General features: G+C 41.2%; 1 protein-coding gene across 2 annotated transcripts in view; it reads right to left on the bottom strand.

Moving 5' to 3' along the window:
- ST7 (suppression of tumorigenicity 7) overlaps positions 1-20,587 on the bottom strand; it is a 149,001-nt gene extending 128,414 nt beyond the window's left edge. Inside the window, exon 1 of one of the 2 annotated variants that reach the window (XM_051619526.1) lies at positions 20,040-20,587. In XM_051619526.1, the coding sequence (XP_051475486.1) occupies positions 20,040-20,190 (151 nt within the window). In that variant the 5' untranslated portion in view covers positions 20,191-20,587. The remainder of the gene's footprint in view (positions 1-20,039) is intronic. The other variant, XM_051619501.1, reaches the window with a different exon arrangement.
- Between the last annotated feature and the right edge of the window lie 5,362 nt (positions 20,588-25,949).

The raw sequence follows: 25,949 nt of genomic DNA, 5'->3' as shown, positions 1-25,949 counted from the left end.
GAGTAGAAATCTGAGTGTTGCTGTACACAGTTCAACAGAATCGTCTCACTCCATGAACAGCTGCAGCCAGAGCCAGAAAAAAAAAAAAACAGTAAGCAAAATAAACCAAATCCAGCCAAAGAAACACAATGTTAGAAATGGCAAAGTATACGAAGTACATTATCTTATATATATATATTGTAGCTCACTAACACTTTATGAGTACTAACACTGTATCCAAAAGAGATGACTGCATAGGGAGATGTAAAAATAAAAAATGGTAGTATTAAAAAAACCACAACACTATCACTTAGGCTCTGTAAGAGTTCAAGGAGAAGGGATACTGTACATGTATGTGGAATAAGTAAGTAAAAGGGCAAAAAAACAGCCATACCATAAAATACAGGACAAATTGAGAACTGTATGAGAAAACAGTTTTTCATTAAACACATAATTTACTTGCAACAGTCACTGTGAAAAGACGATGCTGAAGAACTAGCAAAACTGCAAGTTGGAATTACAGTAAGACTACCCAGAGGAATAACAGAAGGAAAGTGAAGTGGCAAGCATGTCTGTGAAAGTAAATCGCAGATGAAGGAGAGGCAGCTTACAACTGGCATCTGCTCATTAAGATTAAGTTTACACTGTTGTCTGCATCTGGTATTACCTATTCTCAGGGGTGAAAAAAATACATCTCCCCAAAAAAACGACCAACCTCCCACTTTCCCCAAAACAGCACTAGAAATGCCCTGAGTGACTCCACTACACAGGTTTCAATGTTCTGCACGGTTTCTAGATCATCATCTACTGGACTACACAGAACCCCCCCATACTGCTTGAAAATACCAAGAACACATTCAAACCCCTGCTTTATAGATAATAGGAAACTGTTTGATGATTTCCACACTAACTTGAAGAAGCTTTCAACACACATTGTATTATCTTTGAACAGGAGACTCTCTTTTCTGCCCAAGTGAGCACTATAGTCCGTCACGCTTACTCCAGCTATGTGACACTCTGCAAAAGCCAGATTGAGGCTGTGGTCTGACAGGTATTTCTGGCTGCAGGTCAGGCACCAAGTGCTTTTTCACTGCCAACACCTGTCTTCACTGCTTTCCCTATCTGAGGTAACCCCCAAAGCTCTGCTGGCCTAACATCACAGCAGCCAACCCAGGAGGCAGCCCAGCCCAAGGGATGGAGCTTGCAACCAGAAACAAGCAAAAACACTGTATGGAAAAACTGTTGAAGCTAACGGAGATCACTCTGTCTTGCCATCTGTCCAGATGTGTACCTCGTTTTGCAGCACCAGTCAGGTGGGCAACAGTGATGAGGCACTTCCCATAGGAGGCTTCAAGTGCATTGGCTTTCACCCTGAATGAAACCAAGCCATGATTCAACTTGGTTTTATCCTTCATACACCCAGGGCAGGGCTATAAAACAGCCAGGGATTCATTCCCCTTTAGTGTAAAAATGTCAGCATTTTGCCTTCACTGAGATGTTACAGCAGTAATACAAATGAGTGCTAATTATATTGCATGACGGAGAAAGAGATAAAAATAACTGTTTTAGTAATGAAGACACAGCTTCTCAGTAATCTCTGGATGCCAGTCTCCAGCTTATTAAGTATCAGCTCTCATTCTCCCCAACAACCCACTGAACTCTTATGTCCGATCACTAGAAATTTAGTTTCATTACTATTAAACCTCATTGTTCCCCCCTATTTAGTTTTAATTAAAGGACCTTTCCCAAGAAAGCAGACAGCCTAGACCCAAGCATAAGTAGAAGGAATTAAAATGTATGCTAGCCTTTTATATTATCTGTGATGGGTCCTCAAGAGATGCAAGTACGGAGAGGAAGCTTTATCTTCTCACTGTCTCTACAGAATGAATGTTAAAAGCTTTTCTCTTAAATTTGGCTTTACAATTGTATAAAAATAGCGAGGCATGGATTTTTAATCCTTTCCATATAATTGTCCATGTTTCTCCATGGGCTGCACAATTTGGGAAGTGACATGGCTGAAGCAAGAGAAAAATAAATTCAAACACAAGATCTGGAGAGCAAATGAGAACTTGATGCTAAAATGATGTTGGATAACACTTAAGAAATAAATCAATACATCAGGCATTATTTGGCCTTTCCTTTACTTATGAAGAACTGTTTTTCATGCAAAACACACACAAAACCCCACTCACATTTCACATTCACATTTCAGCTTCAGATGTTACAATACAATTGAATTAATTTAGCTTTTCAAACTACTTCCCATGAAAAGCAACTTAACATATGAACTTCTTTAATTCTTCTGACCTTGCTATTGTTGTTCAGCATCAGAAGATGTGGTGAGCTAAGGAAGGGCCAAGGGCTTGTCTACTAAGGCAAGCTATTTTTTAAAGGTCACTGTCCTTCCAGTTAATATGCTATTTTATACTACTTTAAATACAATGGAGCACAAGGTTGAAATATGTATTATGTGAAGAGATGTAGAAGATGACTCACCAGAACAGAACTCCTATCCCTACACCCTTGACATTCAATATGAGTTGCTGGTAGACATAAAAATTAATGTCCTTATATTCCCTCTTTGAAATCTGTCTAATATCGTAGTTAAGCTGCTGCCTTTTGTTCTGCTTTTGGATATCTGACATAAAAACACATCACAGCTAAGAATGCTCTTACAAAAATGCCTTACAGAAAAAAAAAGTATTCAAATTGCCTCTACCTAGTATGCCTCATTATAAGTCTCATTAGCTGAGGCAGTCCTTCACTTAAAAGAAGCCACAGACACAAATCAATTTAATAACCCTAAAGCAGGAAGGGACCTGGCATTATACAACACTGACACCTGTTCAACACTTTGAAACCTCTTCTAAACCATACCTGCAATGCAATTTTTCATCATTTATGCTTACATTTATCTTTGGTCTATCTAGATGGACTACATAAAGGTGAGAGAGCATTTAATATGCAGGCATATAAAGACAAGTCACCAGAGCCCAAATCTAGTTGAAACTCCCCAAATAGCCTCACGGATAAAATGCCAATGAAGCAGATGTGTGGTATTCCAGAGGCACCTGATGTCAAAAAGTCAGTTTTAACTGTCTGAGCAGCTGCACCCACCTACACACTCATATTTTTAAATGATGCTATTGTGCATATACAAAATATCAACAGCAGTCCAGAGAAAGAACATGAAGCAGCTGGGGAACAAACTAAAGGAACAGAATTAAGAGTCCAGTTTATTTGAGTTATAAAAGAACAATGGATTTATAAAGGAATAATCTTCTATAAGGGTCTTTTAGCAAGGCAGATATAAGACTGCTATGACTGCTTTCCTGACAAATCCCTGATAATAAATGTCCAACATACGTATTCTTCTTTTATAAAGATTGTTTTGAATCAGTAGGGTAGTTTTTCAAGATTCGCATCAGTGTCCACAGGTGTGGACCTCTAATTTGTTTGCACATATGCAAAATCAACAACAAAAAAATACACCTGCATGTATACACAAATGCTCAAACAGAAGATACATGAGACCTATCTAGGAACAACTGGGGTGGAGCTGAACCTTCAGGAAATTAAGCTACTTTTGCTGTTTGTACAGAACAAGCAGCCAGAGTCAGGCATACATCAGGCTGTGCTTACACTGGGCTCCACAGGAAAGCGCCCCGAGCCGTGGCCCAGGGAAGGCTGTAGGTGCAGGGATGTTCTCTGCACCAGCCTTCAGAGCAGCTTCCTAAGGGGGTCAGGCCCCGCTCCAGCCGCGCCCCAGGGGCAGCTGCCCCGTTTGGGGGCACGTCCTCAGCCCCACGCTGCCTGATAAATGCGTGTCAGTTTTCCAGAGCCTTAAAAATTAGTGAAAATCTGTAAAAGTGCTTCGTGACCTCAACGGCGGAGGCAGCTGGTTGAGCAATGTCAGGCAGGTCTGTAGCAGTTACATCCGCAGCGTTTCAAGGCAAATTGTCCTCACTGTCTTGAGGTCCCCAGTCTGCAGGAGCACTGGCACATAGATGTACCAACCATCACCAAAAATGTTTAAACTCACAGTCTAGCTTATTTTGTAGTAATTGCTTCACGGAGACAAATACGAGGCATCTTAACAATCAATCTTCTAGTCCTGAATTTTCCACTTTTTGTTCTGCTTAAGGTAGCCTGGCTTTACTGAACTCACTATTGTTGCATCAATTTACCGAAGCCCAGGACCTCATCTTTCATCTGACCTTGTAAAAGCAATCTAGACGACCACCTTACAAGCAGACTTGTGAAGGTCCAGGGTGGGATATGACTCTGCCTTACAGCTACATCAGTTCTAGGATGGCCTGACAACTGTATTTCTTACCTTTCAGTGACTGTGACTTTAATTCTTCCCCTCTGCAGATCATTTGATGCAGTACAATGACTGTTAGGGATCTCCACTTGTGTGTGAGGAGGGTTCCATCGTAAGTTTGCTGCATAGGGCTGTGTCTCTGTATGCATGCATCTGCTATTGGAAACCGATGATGTGTCTCAGGAAACTAATGATGACCCTTTGTTAGGTTTCTGACACAAAAACAGACCTCAGCTTTTTTCAGACTACATTTATTTCCCACAAACTACGGCTGCCTGTCCTTGTCCCTGGATACCTCCTGCATCTTTCACAGGATGCCTGCCCTCTAGTGTGTAAACTGGACACGGACTTTTCCACTTCGGCCCACATTACTGCAAAAGCAAAATCTGTTTGCTGAAGGTAGCCCAGGCAAGGCACCGTGCAAGGCCCAGCTCAGGCACTATGGAAAGGACCAGAATGCAACTAGAAAAGGGAAAAAAAATACCTACAAACCAACAGTGTAGAACAAAAGTCTAATCTTACTTTTCCCACCTGAATAGCAACCACTAGGAAATTAAAGTGACTCAAATGCAAGTGCACTGGCTTCTAGTTTCCTGCATGATAAACATCTGCTGAATTTGAAGTATAATTTTATCTCCTTCATAAACAAATTCAATTAGTCCTTTCTAACAAATGTATCTGCAAGCAGCCAAATGGCAATGTTAATTGTCTCTGTGAATAAATATACAGTTTATTTTGTTCACTATAAATGGAGAACGGAATTCAAACTTCAGACCTGTCCCATCTACTCCCATGCAGTGTTGTGATCTCCCATCCAGAAGGACCCACGTTTAAATAACAATATTGAGGACCTGAGTCAGCCAACGTTCCTCTTACTGAACTGCAGCATTCAGAGACAGCAAACACACCATAACTACATTTGTTTCAACTGGCATAAATTTTTGGTTTATTATTATTTTATGGTGTTCTCACACCTCTCATTAACTTTTATTCCAAACTAACAGTATAACTTCCTGCAAAAACAATGGCTATGACGTCCACTACGGAATTCCATTAGTGTACGAAGAAAAGGAAATTGTGCCATTGTAGGTGCACATACATTGTATATCAGATACTTAATTATTTTCTTACAGTTAAAAGAACACATTCTGGTTTATTACTATACTTATTTATAAAGAATATATAAATAAGTACATGTTAATAAGTAAACTAATGGCTGACTAAAGCATCTAGGTGATGAGATACCACGGGTGCTTCTGAAAACATTGCCCTGTAGACAGAATTTCAGTCTGTGTTTAAAATACATACCTCAAATAAATTAACACTATAAAAAGGAAAAGATACAAAATTGTACTGTAAATTCATTTTCAGCTTAAAGACCAAAGGCACAGCTACACAGTACTGCTTCCATATACAAAGAAAAACACATCCAGACAACTGCAGAACCCATCCTGCCCAAGACTACCTACTCCATCAGCATCATGGGTTTCCGATCCTTACAAAAGGGGAAAGTTTCTGAAGAGCTGAGCCCCACAGCCTGCAGTGTCTGTCATATAGGGCCCAGTGAGAGGATGTTGGCTCCCCCAGACACCACCAGCCCCTTTGCTCCACAAACAAAGGCATCCGTGAGAAAAAGCTTCATAAAATTGCATAGCTCCCGGCATGCTGCTCCCTTTAATGCTCCTCTGTCACATTAGATTAGAAAAGGAAAAGAAACACAAAATTAAACAACTGAGATTTTGGTTGGCAGGCCTTTCGTTATTCATTTACTGTTTATTATTGATTTTTGTGGCTGAGCAGAGGGGTCACGTGTGCTGCTGCAAAGAGAATGACTGCAATTTACAGAGGGTCATGTATGTAAGGGAGCTCCACAGCCTAAGAAGCTCTCTGTGGATCCTCTCTGTGCCTGGTTTTCGGATTTTTGTTGTGGGCTTTTTTGTTTGTTTGTTCTGTTTGTTTTTTAAACTATGAAAGTCTGGGCTAAACCAGACTCCTCTGTAGCTTATAAGGGGCCACTGCAAAGATGCAAGCGGGTCATAACCCAGAATGGAAGATCTGAGATCCCACCATCTTGGGTGATTCCCAGGGCGGCAGCTGCCCTCCCAGTGAACCAAGCTGGGTCAGCATTTGCAGCTACCAAGTCACCTTACTAAGCTGACGAGTCAGTGGCTGGTATCCTTTATACCAATGAACAAAATGGCCCCTAACAGCCCTGCAGTAAAGTGGAGAGCATCGAGGTATACAGACCCAGGCATTTCTGTCACCCACTAAGAGGAACTCCACAGTATCTAGGGAAGAACAGATTTGTCATGAAGATGTTAAGTATACTTATTTCAAGCTTGTATTACTAGCCCACCTAAAGAAAGTAGCAAAAGATGCTGACTAGTTCTGCACATTGCTGACTCTGCATCCCAACTCCAGAGCATGTGTAGAGCCGTTTATTTGTAGACCTAAACCTTCAAACATGAGCGGGACAGTACTATATAATTATTCAGAAAACTAAATAAAACAAATTGCCTAACACAGATGTTGTTCCATAATTGTCAGCTTCAATAGGGCTTGCAAAAAAAAAAAAAAAAAAAAAGGGAAATTTAGATCTACCTGAGTTTTAGGGAACAGCTGAATACTTCTTGAAGCACCCAAAATTTTCAGCTGAGTGGTTTACTAATTACTGGGTTTGGCTTATATAATGTAAAATTTGTCATACTTTCAGAAAGCTTACAAAACAGAAAAACTGTCTTGCAACTTCAATAATTTAAAAAAAATGTGTAGGAAGATAACCAATTAAACCTCTTTAAACATAAAAGCATGCAAGAAACTCCGCAGTTTAGGTTTAGACAAGCCAGCTTCTTGAACACATAATACTCACTTAATACCTTTATTTGATGCTGTCTAACCTGCACAGATATCAGTTTACAGTTTCTTGGTAACCTATGATGTTCAAAACACAAAAAGGCAGTGATCATACAGACTAATTTCAGGTTGCTGGGGGGTGTTTGGGAGTTATTCATGCTAAATACCCTCTTCTACCAGGACTTCATGTCAGAAAACTCTCGGGCAACACAGTTGTTTCATCAATCAGTAGGTGCTTTGCCAACTGCTTCAAAAAAGGCCAGAAATGCAACACATACTTTCTCAAAATGATCGCAGAAAGTTAAATTTCATTTCTACCTCAGATAATTTATCAGCCAAGGCTTAAAAATAAAGCAGCATCAGCCCTCTGCAAGTAACATCCTCAAGACCTGGGACGTTCAAGGATTCCCCTCTGCTTTGGTGAGGAGAAAAGGCACAGAAAAAAATTTGCTAAAATTCAGACTGAGATCTACCTTAAGAGTTCTACAAAAACACTTTATATATACTAAAATAAACTAAATAAATTAGTAAGATTACTTCAACAAAATCAATAATGAGACAGGAAGGTAAGAAATAGGATACAGTAGTCCCCAAAACAAAGTGAATACTTATTTCACTTTTGAATGGGAACAAAACTGTTGACTATGGAAGAAAAAATAATAAAAGTGCAAGAAAAGAGATATTGTGGCAGGAGAGAGACACAATTCAAGACATGGCTCAGTGTGAGATGAAGATAATATACATACATCATCTTACTGAAATAAGTGGCATTTGAAAAATAAAGCCCAGCAACAACACAGTTTTAATACACTGATGAAACTCCCCAGACTGTGCCAGAATACCTCACATTTCTGTATTTAATATGCAGACCCAAGCTACTGCATACTACTGACAAAGCAGTACTATGTGAAACTTTGGAATTTTAAAGATAAAATAAATTAAGCAATAGAGGTACATGAAAAATTGGATCAAACGCAAAATAAATAAATCATGCCAGACCAACCAGATGTGTCTCTCTATTAAATATAGCTAGTTTTGTAGCCAAGAAAAATGCCTGTCTGGATTTCAGTAAAGTATTTGACAGTGCCATAGGAAGTTAGTTAGTTAAAACAGGAGATGTGGGGGAGAGAGGAACTAGCAGTGATGGAGAAACCTGCAACTTGCTTGGGAGTGCTGGGCTATCAGGAGAGCCCACAGAGCTTTCAATTGAATCATATTTTCATTACCAAAACTAGAAGGGTGCAGAAGAAGGCTGATACGAGCTGCCAGAGAAACCAAGTCAAAGCTAATGGTGCAAAGGGTGAGGCACCAGCAGGGGCTTCTGTTTGAAGTTGGTCAGGTGGTGTGACAGGTCCACACCTACTATATGACCACATACCACTATGAACCACCAAGGAGGTACTGGCACAAAAAAGGCAATATTAACCATATGACTACCTGACAAAATATTTCCAGTGGAAGGCAAGAAAGATTAGTGACACTATATATAAGGTAGTTAATGGAACCTTACATTGGTGTACACGTATAATGCTGGTTAACCAGTTTTGAAATGGATGAAAACCTGAAAGAGTAGGGTATTACTACTACAGACAAGGACATCCAGCCATTTTAGGAGAGCAGGCTAGGACAGCCTAACTGACTCAACCTCACAATGGGAAGATGAAGAAGGAAAACCCCATGTGACTGAACTGGGAACCTGTCTTCATGCAGTGCTGCAGTTTCTGAAAATAAAGGAGAGAGCTCTCACGAGAGCAAAGGCATGCAAACCAGCCATAAACACTTCTGGGCTGGATGGAGTAAGAACAAGGTTTCTAACCATCAGAGCTCTCAAGTTCCAAAAACATCCTTCATTGCAGTGGTTTATGGGAAGATAATGTAAAATATGACTGAAGACAGGAGTCAGGGACCTAGAGAGCTCCGTCCACCTATTCAGTTCCATGCAGCACAGCTTCTACCTATTTCTCACATGAGGCTGGGGAGCTCCACTGGGAAACCAAGAACAAAAATGCTGGCCTCCACGGACCCACTGTCAAAACAACCCTGATTGTAACACAGGCCAAATACTCCCTCACCAGGACTAGGCATCTTCGGAAGTTCTGGAGCTAATGAGAGCTCCTCATGGCTTGTGCACCTCCAAGACTAGAGGGCTTTTGGGGCTGCTACTAACACAGCTGTGACCAGTACTTTAAAACCCTAGATTCTTGAGAAGGTTTTCTGGAGGGAAAAACAAGTTAGGAGCATATAGGGCAAAATTTACTGCTAAGGAGATTCTCTTGTTCTTCCATCACTCCTACTTTGCCCAGACCCAAAAAGCTGGATGGATGGATGTAAGGACCAAGAGGCACTTCTGTACCACCCAGCACAGCCCAGTACAGGAGCCTTCTCTGAGCAGGCAGACCATGCAGTGCTGTCAAGGAGATGCTTCTGTCTCCTAGATCTCCTCAGCTCCTTTTGTCGGTATGGAGGGCTCCTCAGCTCGGCTGCAGCATCCTGCTGCTGCATGACTTCTGCTTGAGAAGTAGCTTGAGTCACACTTGGGAACCCTTTGTGCCCTCATCCACTGCATAGGGTACAACAGGCCAGCTGCATGCCCTCTCCTAGTGGAGTCTGATACAACCTTCTCTCCGAAAACTGAGGAAATGACTAGTCTGGAAATCTAAGCTGAGATTTGCGTAAAACACACCAGCTGGATACACCACGATCAAGTTCACTTCAGAATTAAAAATAGCAAGAGAAATTTCACATAGAAGATTAAGTGCACTGGTAGATCATATAACCTTGCTCCAGACCAAGCCTCACTGTAAACAATTTTCAGTGTCCAGTATAAAACTTGCAGGCAGTGCCATCAAAACATTTAGGTACGTGAAAATCAACATCTATGGCGCTCTCAAGCTACAAACACGTTTTCTTCAGAAATGGAGGGCAGCCATCCAAAATAAAATGACAACTATAACATTTCCTGCACTTTAAATGTGATCTCTGAGTGTCTAGCTGATGAGCACAAGACCTAAAGTATCAACCCAACAGGCTTGACATTTAATAAGACAAGTTTATTTCTAGAAAGTGAGCTAGGAATTAGATCTCATGGTTGCATTTGGCACACCGTGCAGAAGAGGAATCTTCTGATGACTGCATTTCATTTTTGCCCTATAGCTTTCACCCTTCTATTTGGTATATTTAAGTGCACTTAATCACTCAAGCATTGATTCTACCACAGTGATAAATCTCCACTTTAGACTCCACAATAATAAATCTTTGTCTTCCCTCAGCAGCTGGTGAGTTTTGATTTGGACTTTGAATTTAGGTCCTTTCCTCAGGCTTAACAGTAACAACTTGTTTGTTCTGTCTGCTGAAAGCATGACATTAACTCTTGGCTTTAGATGCATTATCATTGCTTAAGCTGAGCATTAAAATTGGTTGCCCTTCTGCAGTGCCTAGCTGAGAAATAAAAAAAATCCCATTAGCCTGTGCTGGGTGTTCACAAAGCAACTTTCACTCATTAGTATTTACACAGCATCACTGGTCCACATGACACTTCACAGACACGAGGATGAACTGGAGTTTATAATACAATCTTTCAATAGATGCCTCCAGTGCCACAAAGAGCTAATTTAAAAACAGGGGGAGGGGGCCTTCAGACACCCCCTTTAACAGCCAACAGATGAGCAACATCCCTGCAAGCATCTTACAGTCTGGCTGCAGGACCAAGCTAGGTTTTCTCTTAAGTTCTTTGATAAATACATGTAATATGTTCCTAAAGTAGCTCCAGTTGAAAAGATAAAACTTAGATGTGACCATCAAACCACAAGAGGGAAAACTGCCTTCGGACTGAAGAGACTGGGGACTCTATTCCCAGTTTTGTTACAAGGTACTTCCTGCAGTACCTTGGTAAACTATTTAGGCCCCAGTCACTAAGAATTCACATATATTAATTACCTTTGCAGTAAACCCCAGAACCTATGCTTGCAGAACAACTCATCCCATTAAAGATTTGCAGGATCAGGGTCTCATTTCCCTGTGCCTTAGTTTTCCCTGTATAGTTAAATATAACTCTCAATTGCATTCAGCGTACCAACATATATCTAAAACAGGGTCTTATTTTGTTAAACGTAAAATATATTCCAAAACAACTAGCCTTGTTATAAAAAAGCTGAATCCCGAGTTGTTGCAACTGCTGCACAAGAGACTTTCATCTTCATCATTTCCTGACAGGGATGTTCACTTCTGTAGATTTCAGGCCAGAAGAAATTGCTTAGTCAGCCAGCGTAAGTCGCCACTTGAGTGCTGTGGGTTTTTTTGCTTTGCCACTTGCCAACAAGACAAGTACCTCTCCCTTAGGCACAGAGCTTCCCAGCTGACTGAGCTGTGCTCAGAAACCTTGGACTCAGTGGGGACGGTGGTTTGGCACTTGCACAGAAGTCCTGGCACCTCTGAGGACTATCAGAACCTCCATGCTTGCACAACGGACCTGTGCACTGCCAGCGATCGCTTCCCGGTGAGTGCTGGGTTTTTTAAATCTTAACATGATAGCCGTTTTACTAGTCAGCTCTCCTGTTTATCGTGGGACATTAGATTTTACTCCCCCTATACTGCACTTGGCAATCCTGATCACTCTGACAGTCTTGAAACCACAACAGCCAAGCTGCAATTCCACAGAGCATCATTTGCCATAGCAAACGGGTCAAAACACATCTTCAAAAATCTCTATTAAAAATACACTCTGTGAGTTCCTCTGGACTCACTTTGCAGCCATACATTTGTGTAATATTTGTCTCCTCTACAGAAAAGGCTGCTTCCGTATCTACTTTTTTCTTCCTACAATATAATTTACAGTATCACCAACCACCTCTTGATTCTTTGTTTCTGGCAAAGTGAGGGCATTACAGGAAGCATGTCTCACAGCCAGGCTGTTGGTGGTTTGGCCCCAATTCTACCAAGTGTAACATATGCATTTTAACTCCAAATATTTAAGAAACTCATTATCATGTTTGTCAACTACATTAAAGCTCTTACTCCTCCTCCTTAGCTACTGTCAAGCTGCTTCTGGAGCTTCTCTGTGATTAGATAAACAGTCTGAGCCTCCTTATGCTATTAACGTGCTTTTGCTGGACTCTGTGTAGTTCCTCTCAGAGATGCAGCAGTTTTCAGAACCAATTTTAAAACACAGACATACCATTCCCCCAAAAGTCCCTGTTTTATCCAACATAATCTTCCTAATTCCTGCTAATTATGGCAGGCATCTATTTTAATTTTTTCCTTTAATTTAGAATCTCAGTATTTTCACAGCCACTCAGACAATTAGGACCCACGATCTCTGTAAAGAACAGGGCTTACATTCTTTTGGGCAAATTTAGCCAGGCACTCAGTGGGTGCTTTGAGAAAATTCCACCTACATATGAGCAGTTTTCAAAGTACTTCTGAAGATTTTCATCAGCGCACAGAAGACATTAGACTTCAGCTAGAAGCTGGCAGTACAACTCCATGGTTGCATATCAGCCAGGGTTACAGTAAGCTCATTCATGATTTTATCAAATATTATTTTGAAGGCTCTGGCTTACATATTTCCACTGAAATGCTGGCTGCAAATCTTCTAGTGCTTTAGTAGTACGAAAGACCTGGGGTACTAGTGGATCAAAAGCTGGACATGAGCCACCAGTGTGCTACTGCAGCCCAGAAGGCCAACTCCATCCTGGGCTGCATCAGAAGTGTGGCCAGCAGGGTGAGGGAGGTGATTCTGCACCTCTGCTCTGCCCTGGTGAGACCTCACCTAGAGTACTGTGTACAGCTCTGGAGCCCCCAACACAAGCAGGATGTGGACCTGTTGGAGTGTGTCCAGAGAGCAATGAAAATGATCAGAGGGCTGGAGCACCGCTCTTAGGAAGACAGGTTGCAGGAGCAGGGATTGTTCAGCCTCAAGAAGACTCTGGGTGGGCCTGATAGTGACCTTCCAATACCTGAAAGGAGCCTGTAAGAAGGCTGGGGAAGACATGTTCACTAGGGCATATAATGATAGGACAAGGGGTAATGGTTTCAAGCCAGAGAAGGGTAGATTTAGGTTGGAAATGAGGAAAAAGTTCTTTAACGTGAGGGTGGTGGATCACTGGAATAGGTTAGGCTTGATGGTGCTCTGAGCAATCTGTTATAGTGTAACATGTCCCTGCTTACTGTAGAGGGGTTGGACTAGATGACCTTTAGAGGTCCCTTCCAACCCAAGACATTCTATAGTTCTATGATTACAGTCAGTTTCTTTAAGAAGTATTCTCTGACAAATCTGCACTTGCTACAAACTTCGCTCAGTTTCCTCCATTTGATGTTGATTGAAAAACGAAGCTCAATTAAAAAATCAAACTAATGAAGAAATGCCAAAATTCAAAGAAAACAAATGTCTTCCTGTGTCACTGTACATTGCGTTCACTGGGAAATGATCTAACTAGTTTTGTTAGGGCTTCTTCCCCAATTTTGTTGCAAGGACCCCAAGTTTCACCTATAAAGACCTTTGTCAAAAATGGCATGTGGCTTTCTTGTATAATATATTATATTATTTTCCACAAAAATTAAAGAGATAACTTCCAAGCATACCATGCTGAAAATAAATGTGCTTAAAATTGTTAAAATCTGCTGTACAAAAATCTCTTAAATACTAGCCTCTATCCAGGTAACACCTAATTTTTTGCAAAACCTCAAAAAGCAGACCAAAGGATCCTCTAACATCCAAACCCTGTCTGGAGGCACAGCACCACTACAAATGCTTCACGATGCTGTAACTGATACAGCTGAAGATGGAGGGTAACAGTAAACCAAACACTATTTGCTTTAATTCCATGAGGACTGTAGAAAAGTAAGATTAGTATTTAGGAAAGACTTAATTTACATTCTGAGAAGAGCAAAAACTGTCCGTGGGCTAACTGTATGTATATAGCTGATACGGTTTATTCTGGGCAATCAACATAGAGAATTAATGTTGACCTCGCCAGAAATTAACATATATTTAAAATAAAAAATCAACACTGCACTTGCAGGGGGTTAAGAGTTTATCCACCTCCTTTTGGTGGCATAGGAATTTTGCTCCAGGGTTTCTGTGGCCACATCACCACATTCACTTCTGTAGTTCTCACAGCAAACGCTCACAGGGAAACCCATCACGTCGATGGCAGATGACTTTGAAAGAAGGCCAAGCAGCTACCATCAAGTGTGCAAACATAAAAATAACAGTCCCTCAGTCCTTCTTAAAAGAAAGAAGCTGTTCACTCATTTCTAATCCATTTGAAACTCCTCAGTCTTCATCAGGTTAATGTTTTCCTACCCTCATGATTAACTTCCCAGGCTTAAATTTATGAAGGGGAACAATACCTCCTGACTGCACTGTCAAGATGCTATCACAGCAAACACACAGTGACACACACAACGGCTGCAGTGACCGAGCACAGCACACTGCCAGCCCCAGCTCCCCCTGCCAGGCTCCCTAGCCCAGGGAGGACAAACCCCAGGCTGACAAAACATCTTCTGCCCCAAGGGTGGTTTATCACTCTTAGTCTGCGTGAACACAGCTCCAGATGGCCAAAAATCACCAGCAAGGGGAAAGTGACCATTAGTTAAATTTTAATAACAGGCAAGCATTTTCTGCTGTTACTTTAATTTGGGACCATGGGAATTAAAAGTTACTTATTTCTCACACTGGAACCTACTGGAGCACATTGCACTGGCACTGAGCACAGATCTGCAAGGTCAGGAAGCCCAGAAAGGGAAGATCAGAAAGATGACATGAGCATCACTGACAGCAATCACCACCCTAAGACAGCACAGCCTGAACCTGAGAAGCATGCTCCATCCACTCATCTCCCGTAGTATTTCTGCCTACAGAATCACACCCAACTGTCTTGCATGGTTAAATACTGAATAGTTTCCATAAAATGAGGGTTCAATGAGATCAATTTACTGGAGTGGTCCAAGTGATATATTTACATAAGCCTGTGCAATGCACTCATCAGTGAATGCATTTGAGGTGGACCAGACCACCGTTGCCTAAAAATTTGTCAGTTCTGTGTCTTCAGAAAGACCCTTGGATGAAGAAAAAGTGTTGTTACTGTACCATTACAAGGAACAGAGGAGACACTTTGAACACATCTCCTCCATCCTCCAGCACATTCATGCACAAGCCCTGGCTGCAAGTGACCTGCTTTGGCCAGCGCTGCAGCCGTCCTCACATATCAGCCTCTCTTCCCCTCCCCACATGGCTGGCACCCTGCACAGTGTTTCAGGTTCTGGATTTTAAGAGAAGTCTATTACATGAACACAAATCCCACAAGAATTTAAATTCTAGGTAATTAGTTGAGTAGGAATCTCAGAATTAAAATAAATAAATAAATAAATAAATAAATAAATAAATAAATAAATAAAACATAACGAAGAAAACAACCGTGTTCCCCAGAACACAACTTTGTCACAACCACCAGCTCCTCTCCAAGGTGATGTGCTCTTCCCCTTCCATCTGCTGTTCTCCTGGACTTGCTGGCCTTGTGGACCCAAGCAGACAATGTTACCTGCTTCCTTCCATGCCGTAGGTTTCTAACCCTTCCTCCTCTAGATGTTCAGCTGGTGATAGTATGGGGCCTTGCTGCAGTGCAGCTGAAGCGGGATGTCCCACAGAAAGCTAATCATATTTTACAGACACGAACAGAGCTAGATTCAACACAGAGTTCATACCCACATATTTATTATTCATACTTTTAGAAAATCAGGTTTTCTGATTTCCTCACCCTCTGCAACCCAAAGGTTTCCTCCTGACTGTCTCGTCACAAACCAGTTGCACTTACTGCTCTGGTTATTAAATCTGTCTTGCTGTTTGGCTTCAAAGGGATAAATAAAATAATCAGAAACTGTTTACCTTCTGGGACTCTCTCCTTCTTAGGATACGAATAGAAAGCCAAACTGTTATGTCAGGAAAAACAAGCAGGGTTGCACATTTTTAGAAGAGGTGTGTCAGATTAATGTGGCATTCAGAAATTGTGCAAATGCCAACATGGGAGGCAAATACAGCATGTTATATAAAATAATAATTTTATTTTAATTCCTTTGAATTAAGATTATAACATTCACTTCAACAACTACCTATTCTCTGTTTAATATTTTAGCCTGACTTATTAAGTCTTCTCTCTTGCTTGCTGGCTAATGGTATGGTACAGTTATAATAGTTCATACACTCCTATTCATAAAGGATTTTATTACTCGATTAGTACATCAAGCTTCAACAAACGTCAAAAAAACCATGAAACACCACAATGGGATTTAACACGAATATTTGTATATGTCCAACTATATTTCCGTTTCATTATACCACAGTAATATCTGCTCCATTGAAGACATGGAAATCAGCCTTGTCCCAAAACTACCAGGACATTCAAGCCCAGAAGCCCAATGAAACACACAGGATGACGGACTTGTGCTACCAGAGCTGCCAAACGCTGGGGGCGTGCACCTCTGTAACACAACAAAAGAGGGGAAAAAAAGCCTCCTCACCTCACCTTACTAAAAATTACAGCTAAAAGGGCCCCCTGGACTATCTGGTGAAACCATCTGTAACTACTCTGACCTCTGCCATTGCACAGCCCGCTGCCCATATCCTCACTGAAAATCAAATTTAGGTTGTATGAACACCAGTGATTCGTATTTCTCCATCTGATTTGAAAACTTTCAGACACAGGAAACCCAGAGGTTCCTTAAGCAGCTGATCCATGATTCTTTAAAAATTAATGCCTGATTATGACTACATTGAGTTTGCCCTCTGCTTCCAGTCATCAATTCTTATTTTTCTTTCTGTGACTAGAAGGCCATTTATTTCTCCCCCAAGACAATACTTCTTTACTGTAATCTAGTCACCTGCCAAAGAAAATCTTTAACTCTGATGCCTCTCTCCAGCCTTTAAATCATTTTCCACTATCTTCTCCAACTTTTCAACTTCCTTTTAAAAAATATTGACATCAGGCATGGAAAAACAAAATAACACAGCAGTAGGAAGTACCAGTCCCTCCGGTAGGTACTCTTCCTTACATGCCACACTAATCCCTCATGTCGCAGCAGCCCATTGTGGCCTCAGGTTAAGATGTTTCATCTAAATATCTAAAACCTTTTTAAATCACTGTTTCTTGAGATGCAAATCATACCTGCAGAACTGCATGTGTCTAACTGGCTGTCTAAGCCTGTGTCTGGTGATACTGAAAACCAGTTCGTTTGACCTCAAGTCACCAACAGATCCAGCTTATTCTGGGAAAATGCCCAGTCATTGTTTTTAATCACATTATTATTTCTTTACGTCATGCAGAAGCTTTACCATCAACATTTATACTTTTATTTTCACATTACTGAGATCCATTTGGTTAGTATCACACCTAAGGCCAGCTGCTGTTGCACTTGTTGATCAACCTTAACCCACTGACAATATCCTACTGTGATGAACTCAGGGGGGGAAATCACAATACTTTAGATTGGTTTTAATCCATTCAAAAAAACTTTGAGAAACAAAGTAGAAAAGAAAAAAATCCCATCTTGTTGCCAGTGCTGGTTTTTTAATAAATCCTATTTAAGATCAGATGATGCATAAAGGCCATATTGTGCCTATTGTTCTACCCTGGTAACTGATTTTCATCAGGCATTTCAGTACTCACTGGCAATTTCTTCAGTCTTTTTAACCCCCTCAATGCCTTAAAGAACACAGGTGTGAAAATCTCTTCCATTTTCCATTTTTCTTGCACTAAGGGACTTTTCAACAAAAACCAGGATGACTCAGCTAAATACGTCTGGAGTAGCATTTCAAATGAGAAAGTACATCAATAATTAGTCCATTCAAACTCAGGAAAAAAATAAGAGGGGGTTGATTAAGTCTCAGGTGAATGCCTGCGAATTTTTGCCAATAGTGAAAATGATGATAAAAAGCATTCTGACGCTGTTGCTTGACAAACCTAGCCTGCAATGTTTACCTGGGACTTATGTATTACATAAATTGTTAAGAATCAAGCAACAAGAATTACCGCTTGTTCTAAATCAGTGTGCAGCAATCTCAAAAGAAACAGAACACTTGTTCAAAGACATATTGAGAAATTTTGACCAAAATTGCATTTAAAAGCTGTTTTTAATTGTGTCTACTGTCTATGCTTAAAGTGAAAATTGCAGCATGCTGGATCATTTGGGCTTTTTTTTTTTTTTTCCCCTTTATTGATGCTGAATTTGCCCAAGGCTTATCAAATGAGAACAGGCCAGAAAGGCGGGGGAAGAGCACTCAGATATCATTTGGCTTCCCAGCAGCAGGGATGCCACATGGCTTACATCTCATCTGCCCCCCAAAACAAATAGCCTTCACCAGTGTGAGGGGAAAAAAAATAAATAATCATGGTAGATAGGAAGGAAAAATCAGCAATTTCCAGATAAAGACATAACCGCCCAATTCAGACTGGCTAACATATGTTCCTGCTGGTTCAGTATGGTAGTGGCTTACTGCCTTAGTGAGACCTCACAGTCCAAGCAAAGTCCACCTCTATAGTGATAATCTTCCATCAAACTTGCATACATATTACTTATTGGCGTTCAGAAGAATAAGCTGATATGTCATTTTTATCAGAGTAATAAACATTATCCTGTTATAAAATGCTTAAATATAATACAGATTGTACAGGAAAAGACATTAATACCACTCCATATACTGCCTGAAGCCAAGATATTCCCTATAATAACCAGTCCTTTTTTATCCTTCAAAGAATCTAAGAATTTTCTATAAATATAATTATTATTTGGAATCCCTCATACACATTTACACCACCTGCTCCGAAGAAAGGTTTGTATTTACATACTTACTCAAGTCTACATCAAAGATAAGCCTGTTATGGAAATTAGTTGAGACCAGGCACATAGGAGATGTAAATTACTTTTGGTTGTTCCTGATTTAGGCTTGTGAATTGAACAAGAAGCACATTTTTGCTCAAGCCCATGAAATCCTCTGTCATTCTCAGAAGGACAGAAAAAGTATGACATTGGGATAGGACAACACACAGTAGTTTTGCTATTTATCAGTCATGCAGTAAAACCACTATAAATATCTGAAGCCACTACTTGAAGATCAAAGACACAATCTTTTTTTCTCAAAGAGCCTGCCAGTCAGAAATCATTATGTTGACTCCTTCAGTAAGAGTCCAGAGCGAAACACAACTCCCGCAAACAGCAAGCTTCAGCTCGGGCACGGCCACAGCTTGCCCTGTACTCCTGAAGTCATCCTGACTTCTTAACCTCTACTCACAGCACAGAAGAGGAGACAGAGAAGCTCCTCCAGTGCCCGTGCAGCCCCAACACCCCAGCAGGCAGGGGCAGGTAGGCTGGCCTAAGGACCAAGCATCCCTCAGGTAACTCACTCCAGCAGTCAAAGCAAGCAGAGAAGAGTGACAAACCACCAGCAGATGATCTCTCCTGCTGACAGACCACCACAAAGCAACTTCAAGGCGACGGTGGGACTTCTACAGCTCGTCCCTGCTGCGGCACAACTACTCGAAGGCTCTCAGATCCAGAGGGAAACTCTCGGCTGAGCTTTCTCTCTACCTTCAAGCCCTCCCGGCGCCAGCTGGGCTAAGCCAAGGGTTAATCACAAGCTGACACAGCCCACCCCGGGCCATTGCAAAAGTCCACCCGTAGGGGCAAGCAACGGGGAAGGCGCAAAAAGCCCAAGGGACCACCACCACCTCGGGCACGAATGTTTCGGGAAAGGGAAAACTCACCCCCCGAGGGGGTGCCGGCGGCTGGGAAGTGTCCCATCCCTCCTTCGCTGGCTGCCCCCCGCAGGACGGGGTGGTCGGCCTTCCCGCGGGGGGACGGGGGTGGGACCGCGGGGATAATCGCACCCTACCTGTGGTTAAATTGTCATTGATCTTCAGGGGCACCCTTAAGATGTAGACCAGGAAGAGCATGATGAAGAACCACAGCGTCCAGAGGTAAGTCCAGGACCAGACGATGCAAGACTTCAGCTGCTCTAAAAAACCCGTCCCAGCTTCAGCCATGTTTTCGGAGGAGAGAGAGGAAAAAAAAAAAAAAAAAAAGAAAAGAAAAAAAAAGAAAGAAAGAAAAAAAAAAAACAGCCAAAAAGCGACCCAAACCCTGCTCTCTGCTGCCACAACCTCTCAGCGTGTGTTTGTGGGATGATTCACGCCTCTCCCGGCCCTGCCCTCCCGCCGCGGGTTCCCCTCGCCCCGGGCGCTGCCGCTTCTCCTCCGCCCTCCGCCGTGGCCTCAGGGCGCCGGGCCGGCCGGGGCCGGGGCTGGCCCGCTAAAATGGATTCCTCCGAATTCCCCTCGCCACTCCGGCTCGGACGGGTGGGGACCGAGGCAAAGCCACCTCCGCGGCAACTCGCCCCCGCCCCTCCCGGCCGTCCTGCCTCCGAGGGGCGGGGAAGCGACAGCGGAGGCCAGTAACCTCGTCCCGGGGTCCGCAAGCCCGGGGCGCGCAGACACGCAGGCACAGACGGACACGCAGGCACAGACGGACACGCAGGCACAGACGGACACGCAGGCACAGACGGACACACAGAGGAGCGCGGCAGCTCTGGACCTGCCCCCCGCCGGGCCGGGCCGGGCCGGGCCGCTCCCGGCGCTGGCAGCAGCTGCATGATGAAATGCGGGGAAACAGCAGGAGGCTGCGGAGAAGAGGGGGGAAGCAAAGCCGTGCAAGTCGCTTTTCCTCGACTTTACTATTTTAAACGTGAATTTCAGGCGGTATTTTCACCATGCAACAGGGCTTGAAGCCTAAAAAGGGCTCGTGTAGGATTGTGGGCTTTTTGTAATTTACTTGCCTAAGTGTCTTGCTAGGAAAATGCCCGAAGAGCAGAACTACAATTTTGCTTGTGTATGTTTGTGTGTGCAGCGTGCGACAGGCTCCTGAACTGTAAAACTCCGCCCCCTCCCCTTGGGAAGTGCTGTATGGCAGGAGAAATAACTATGTCTCATTAAAAGAGCATTAATAACATATAATCATCAAGTCATAAATTTGTACTTTTGTGAAATGCATTTTTCTTTTTCCAAGACTTTCTCGATCAGGTATTTCTTCATGAAGCAAGATTTGTCCATAGAATGTGACAGAAATTCAGAGGCCAGTTAACTAATCCCTCCTTTCTTTGATGTTACACAAGTGACAAACACTTCAGCAGCGCTGTCTGGATCTCTCTCCTTCTGTGGGGATAATACTTTTCAGCATCTTAAGAAACAGGTAGTATTTCTTAAGAAGTACTGGAAAAGCAAAAAATCCTGGAGAATAAACCAACTGGTAATAGCCATTCTGTCCTGGGTTTTTCTAGTCTGCCAATGAAAAAGTCATCATGGAGAAAAACGTAGTTTACAATATCTAAAGATGTTAAACCAAAATAAATCTATGGTTATATAAATTGATATCTTCCCATACAGCAGCAACAGCACCACAATCCATATTTATTTATTTTCTTAATTATTCCAGACTATGCTATGGGACTTGAAGCTGGGTGGGGAAACTTGAAGCTGGCTGTGGCTTGTGCAATTGAAGATGGCAGGATCTGCTGATTAAGGGACCACAGTTGCTATAGTGGAATATTGGTGCAGGAATGACAGAAATGTTTAATGCTGAGACATCACAAAGTTTTAAAAATTAGAATATACCGATGGCCTTTAACTACAAAAAGGTCATTTATAGTTTGATTACATACTGAAGAAAACCACATTTCAAATATTTCAGCTTCCCTTTCCAGTTATAAAAGTCTAGAAATACTTAACACATAAGTCACATCTGAAAAAAGTCAACATTATTCCATCCTGCAGTTATATACAAACCTAAATATTCCTCTTCACGTTCTCTTATGTATTAGTAAAAAAAAAACCAAAGCACAAAGCAATTTTTTCAGTTATAGATTTTCCTTTACATATTTTAATTTTCATTATCACTTATATTATACAACTATGATAAATTCCTTTCATGTATGAAACACAGAGGTGGTTTAAGGGGCTTTTTAAAAAAACACTTATAAACAGTTTTCCTTTTAATTCTGTTGATCTTTTATTGAAAGGCTGAAGTGGAATGCATTGGTTTCTTCAGCTATGCTTTCTTTATTTCCCATGTGTTACCAGAAGACCAAAACACTCTGAACTGTGCTCACTTAAAGCACAATTATTAATCTTATGCCTTTCTTCCTTTAAGCACCATTGTTTCACCTTATGCCAGAACTATAACAGTTCTTAATACTTTGCAGTAATTTTATGCAGTTCACTCAATTTAATTTCCTATTGGGTACAACATACAAAAGTTGTATCATAATATGATAATGATGATGATGATGATGATAAGAAGAAGAATATCAAGAAAGAAAAAGCATGTATCCAAACCCAAATGTTAGCATGAGGTGAAGAGCAACTACCCATTAGGATATCTTGGCTCATGACTAGCTTGGTGCACTCCTATGACGAGTTACATTTCTCTTGCTGCTATTAAAGGAGCACCAGAGCTGACATTCAATGCAAGATCCCAGTTCAGGCTCTGCTTAACGGAAATTCTCTCCTTTTTCCATTTTTCAAAAGGAGTGCCGAGTATTAATACAAAGGCTTAAAACATGCATTTCACAAGTCAAAGAAGCAAGCTGTTCAGTACTATGAAGAGACCCAATTTTATTGAGTGTAATCTGGCTCCAGGGATTCATTTGCTAAGTCAATGCATAACACAATGCAGCTGAAGTGATCTTTAGACAAAAATAATTCTTAAAACAGTCTTTACCTTTCTGCTAAGATTTTTCACTCAATTATTGCACTCATGTAAGTCTTTTCTCACACAACCCCTCAGGTACCCCAGTTCCTGCTTCGAAGTACCTGATAAATACAAACACTACTCAGTAATTTGCCATAAACCAAGTTCAAGGCTTCTAGTTTTTCATAAGACTGTTGATGACTTTGCTAAATGAAATCAGGAAGTAGAAGTGATGACAGTTACTAAACATGAGGTATCATTTTTCTCCAGAAGAAAGAAAACATCTTGAACTGGCAAGTCCTGGCAAGTAAGAAAGAAAAGTTGTGACCACTATGCAGCAATAGTCTAGTTTGAAAATTCTGCCCACTCATTCTTTTTGTATGGGTCCAGATCCGAAGTCATGGGGTCTTAATTTTTTTTTTTTTTTTTAAAGAAAAGAAACCTCAAAATATCTTCTGTCTGAACATTTCTTTAATAAATAGGTTTTTTTCTAAGCCAATAATGTACAATCCCCTTGGAGCCTGTCTGTGAAATAAGATTGCATCAGGTTCTTGGCAGCTGAGAGATGGCCAGGCACATTTCTTGAGGACATTCAGAAAGGGCATGAACAAGACCTGTATCAGCTCCAGACATTTGTGAGTGCTAGGAAACATTGTCAGCATGGTTCAAAGGAGCCAGACATCCTCCTGACCTTTAGCTGATGCCTGGTTAGTAATTTAATTCAGCTAAGCAACGTTAAGCCTAACACCTTTTAGTCTATATACATCTTAAAAAACAGTATCTACACCTAAGCACGCATGCATTTATGTACCCATGTATCTATATACAGATAAATATATATGCATATAGTGCACCTATGAAACATACCACATGCATATTAAACAATGTCAGGGATGAACTGGAGATGGCAGTCTAAACTGAAACCAGTGATGGTGAGAAACCGCATGCCAATATGAATGAAAGCACTGGAGGAGAGTTGGTGGGATCCCATATCCATCACTTTTCAGACATACCAAAGTCTGAGTAACCAGCTTAAACCCATACGAAAATCTGTTTTCAGCTAAAGCACTTGGTCCTTAGTTACAGGCCAGACAACTGACAGTATGTCAAGGAAGACTGAAATAAAAAATTAATGCTTAATTTGCAATTTAATAAATGTCTTTTCATTAAAACAAAATCACTTAGAAAGTATGTAACTACTGAGTTCTGTGTGCCCAAGCTGAAGTTTCTGTTCCCCATATTAAAAGTGGGATATTACAGTGCTATAGGATGATCATTCAGCTTAAAAGAAGATAGCAGTATTTCAAAATATGCCACCATTACAAAGAAGGAAAAATCAAATAAGCATTTACATGCCTAAAGCATCACTGTCAAAAAGTGTAATTTTTTTTTTCTTCCTTATTACTTCCAAAGCAGCATAAAGGTGGGAATGTTGGGATGAAGCTCTGTCTGTTTTATTTGCTAAGAAAGCTGCAGAGCTGGATTTGGGGGAGCTGAATCTCCAGTTCCTCACAGATCCACTTAAACCAACAGAGGATGGAGAAAATGAGAAGGCCAATTCCCCTACACTCACAGGCTTGTCAGGGGGACTCTGCCAGAAGACAGGGTGATGTAGAACATGTCGGAGCAGTTGTAGGCAAGGAAGGCAAGACAGCCTGAAAGGAGAGTCACTTCATTGACCCAAATATCAACCAGCAAGCTGCCCTGATTGCACAAGTCAAAAAAGCGGGTTAGACCTGGCTCAGTCAAGAATCAGATGTTAATGTAAAGACAGGGCAAAGAAAGGTGTTACCAAACAGTTGATATAACTCAGAGCTGTGTTTGAGTATTTTCAGGTACTGTTTGAAATAAATCATAACCAGAAAAAAAAGACAAACCACAAAACAAAAAAACCCGAACAACCAAAACCTGCTTTCATATTTTCCTTTTTTGCCTAACAAATTACTTTCTCCCTAAAAATCAGATGGGAATTTCACCCCAACAATCAGCATCAGTGTGGGGCAAAGTCATCCATCCCAAACACACATATTTGCTAAGGCTAATAATAATAATAATAATAATAATAATAATAATAATAATAATAATAATAATAATAATAATATTCCCTTGAAATATCCCCCAGTAGCACTTCTGTATTTTTATGAAGTAGGTGGATGCACACATTCATGAGGCATTTAATGAGCCTTTGTGAAAATCAGGTGGCGGACTGGGGCACATCAGTATTTGTACAAGATGGTACATGCTTAGGATTCCTAAAGAAATCATGCAAGCTGCGAGGCTGGCCCCTGGTCAAAAAAGAGCTCTCAGCAAGTCAGAGTCTGACATCTGCATCCACACATGTTCTGTATGTCACAGGAGGCAAACAAGGCTGTGGGAGAAATGGGGAGGCAGAGACAGATGGCAAAAAGTCCAGAGGGGAACCAACCTTCCTTCCCTCCTCTGTTTAGGTTGAGGAAAAGGACAAGAGCTCAGCTCCCCACATCCATGCCTTGGACTGAAGCCAAACAATAAATTACTTTTTTATTATTATTTTTTTTTAACTGAGATGCATTTGTGGGGTCAGGATATGTAGAAGACGTTGAATTCTCTTGCTGTTCAGTATCATGACTTTTTTTTTTCTTAAGAAGGGTGTTGAGAGTGGGTTTTAATTTACTGAGCATTGATACTGTATGTAATAAATAAACCTTTTTAAGAGAGAAAATGTCTCAAATCCCCTCCTCTGAAGTTCACGATAAACATTTTGAGAGCATAGTTTATTTTTCCTCTATTATTTGTCAACACATCATCTTCACCAGCTATGTGTCTGTAGAAACACAGGAATCCACCTTTTACTTAATCTCCAGAAATCCAGATGAAGAAAATCAGCAGTAATTGTTCATGTCCAAATTCCTTTCTCACAGCATCCTTTATTTCAGTTCAGCCCATCTCCCCTTTTAGTAATGATGCAATCACTATCTCAAATTAAATTTACCTCATGGTATTTAGGTGACAGTATTGCGGAAAACTGAGGAACATCTTTTTGTGATGTGTAGTAGGTAATTGTACTCAATAATCTCTGCCT

This window comes from Apus apus, chromosome 1, assembly GCF_020740795.1.
Source record: "Apus apus isolate bApuApu2 chromosome 1, bApuApu2.pri.cur, whole genome shotgun sequence".
In the NCBI taxonomy this organism is placed as follows: domain Eukaryota; kingdom Metazoa; phylum Chordata; class Aves; order Apodiformes; family Apodidae; genus Apus; species Apus apus.
Note: the sequence above shows the minus strand (reverse complement) of the source record. Positions and strands in the feature narration are given on the sequence as shown.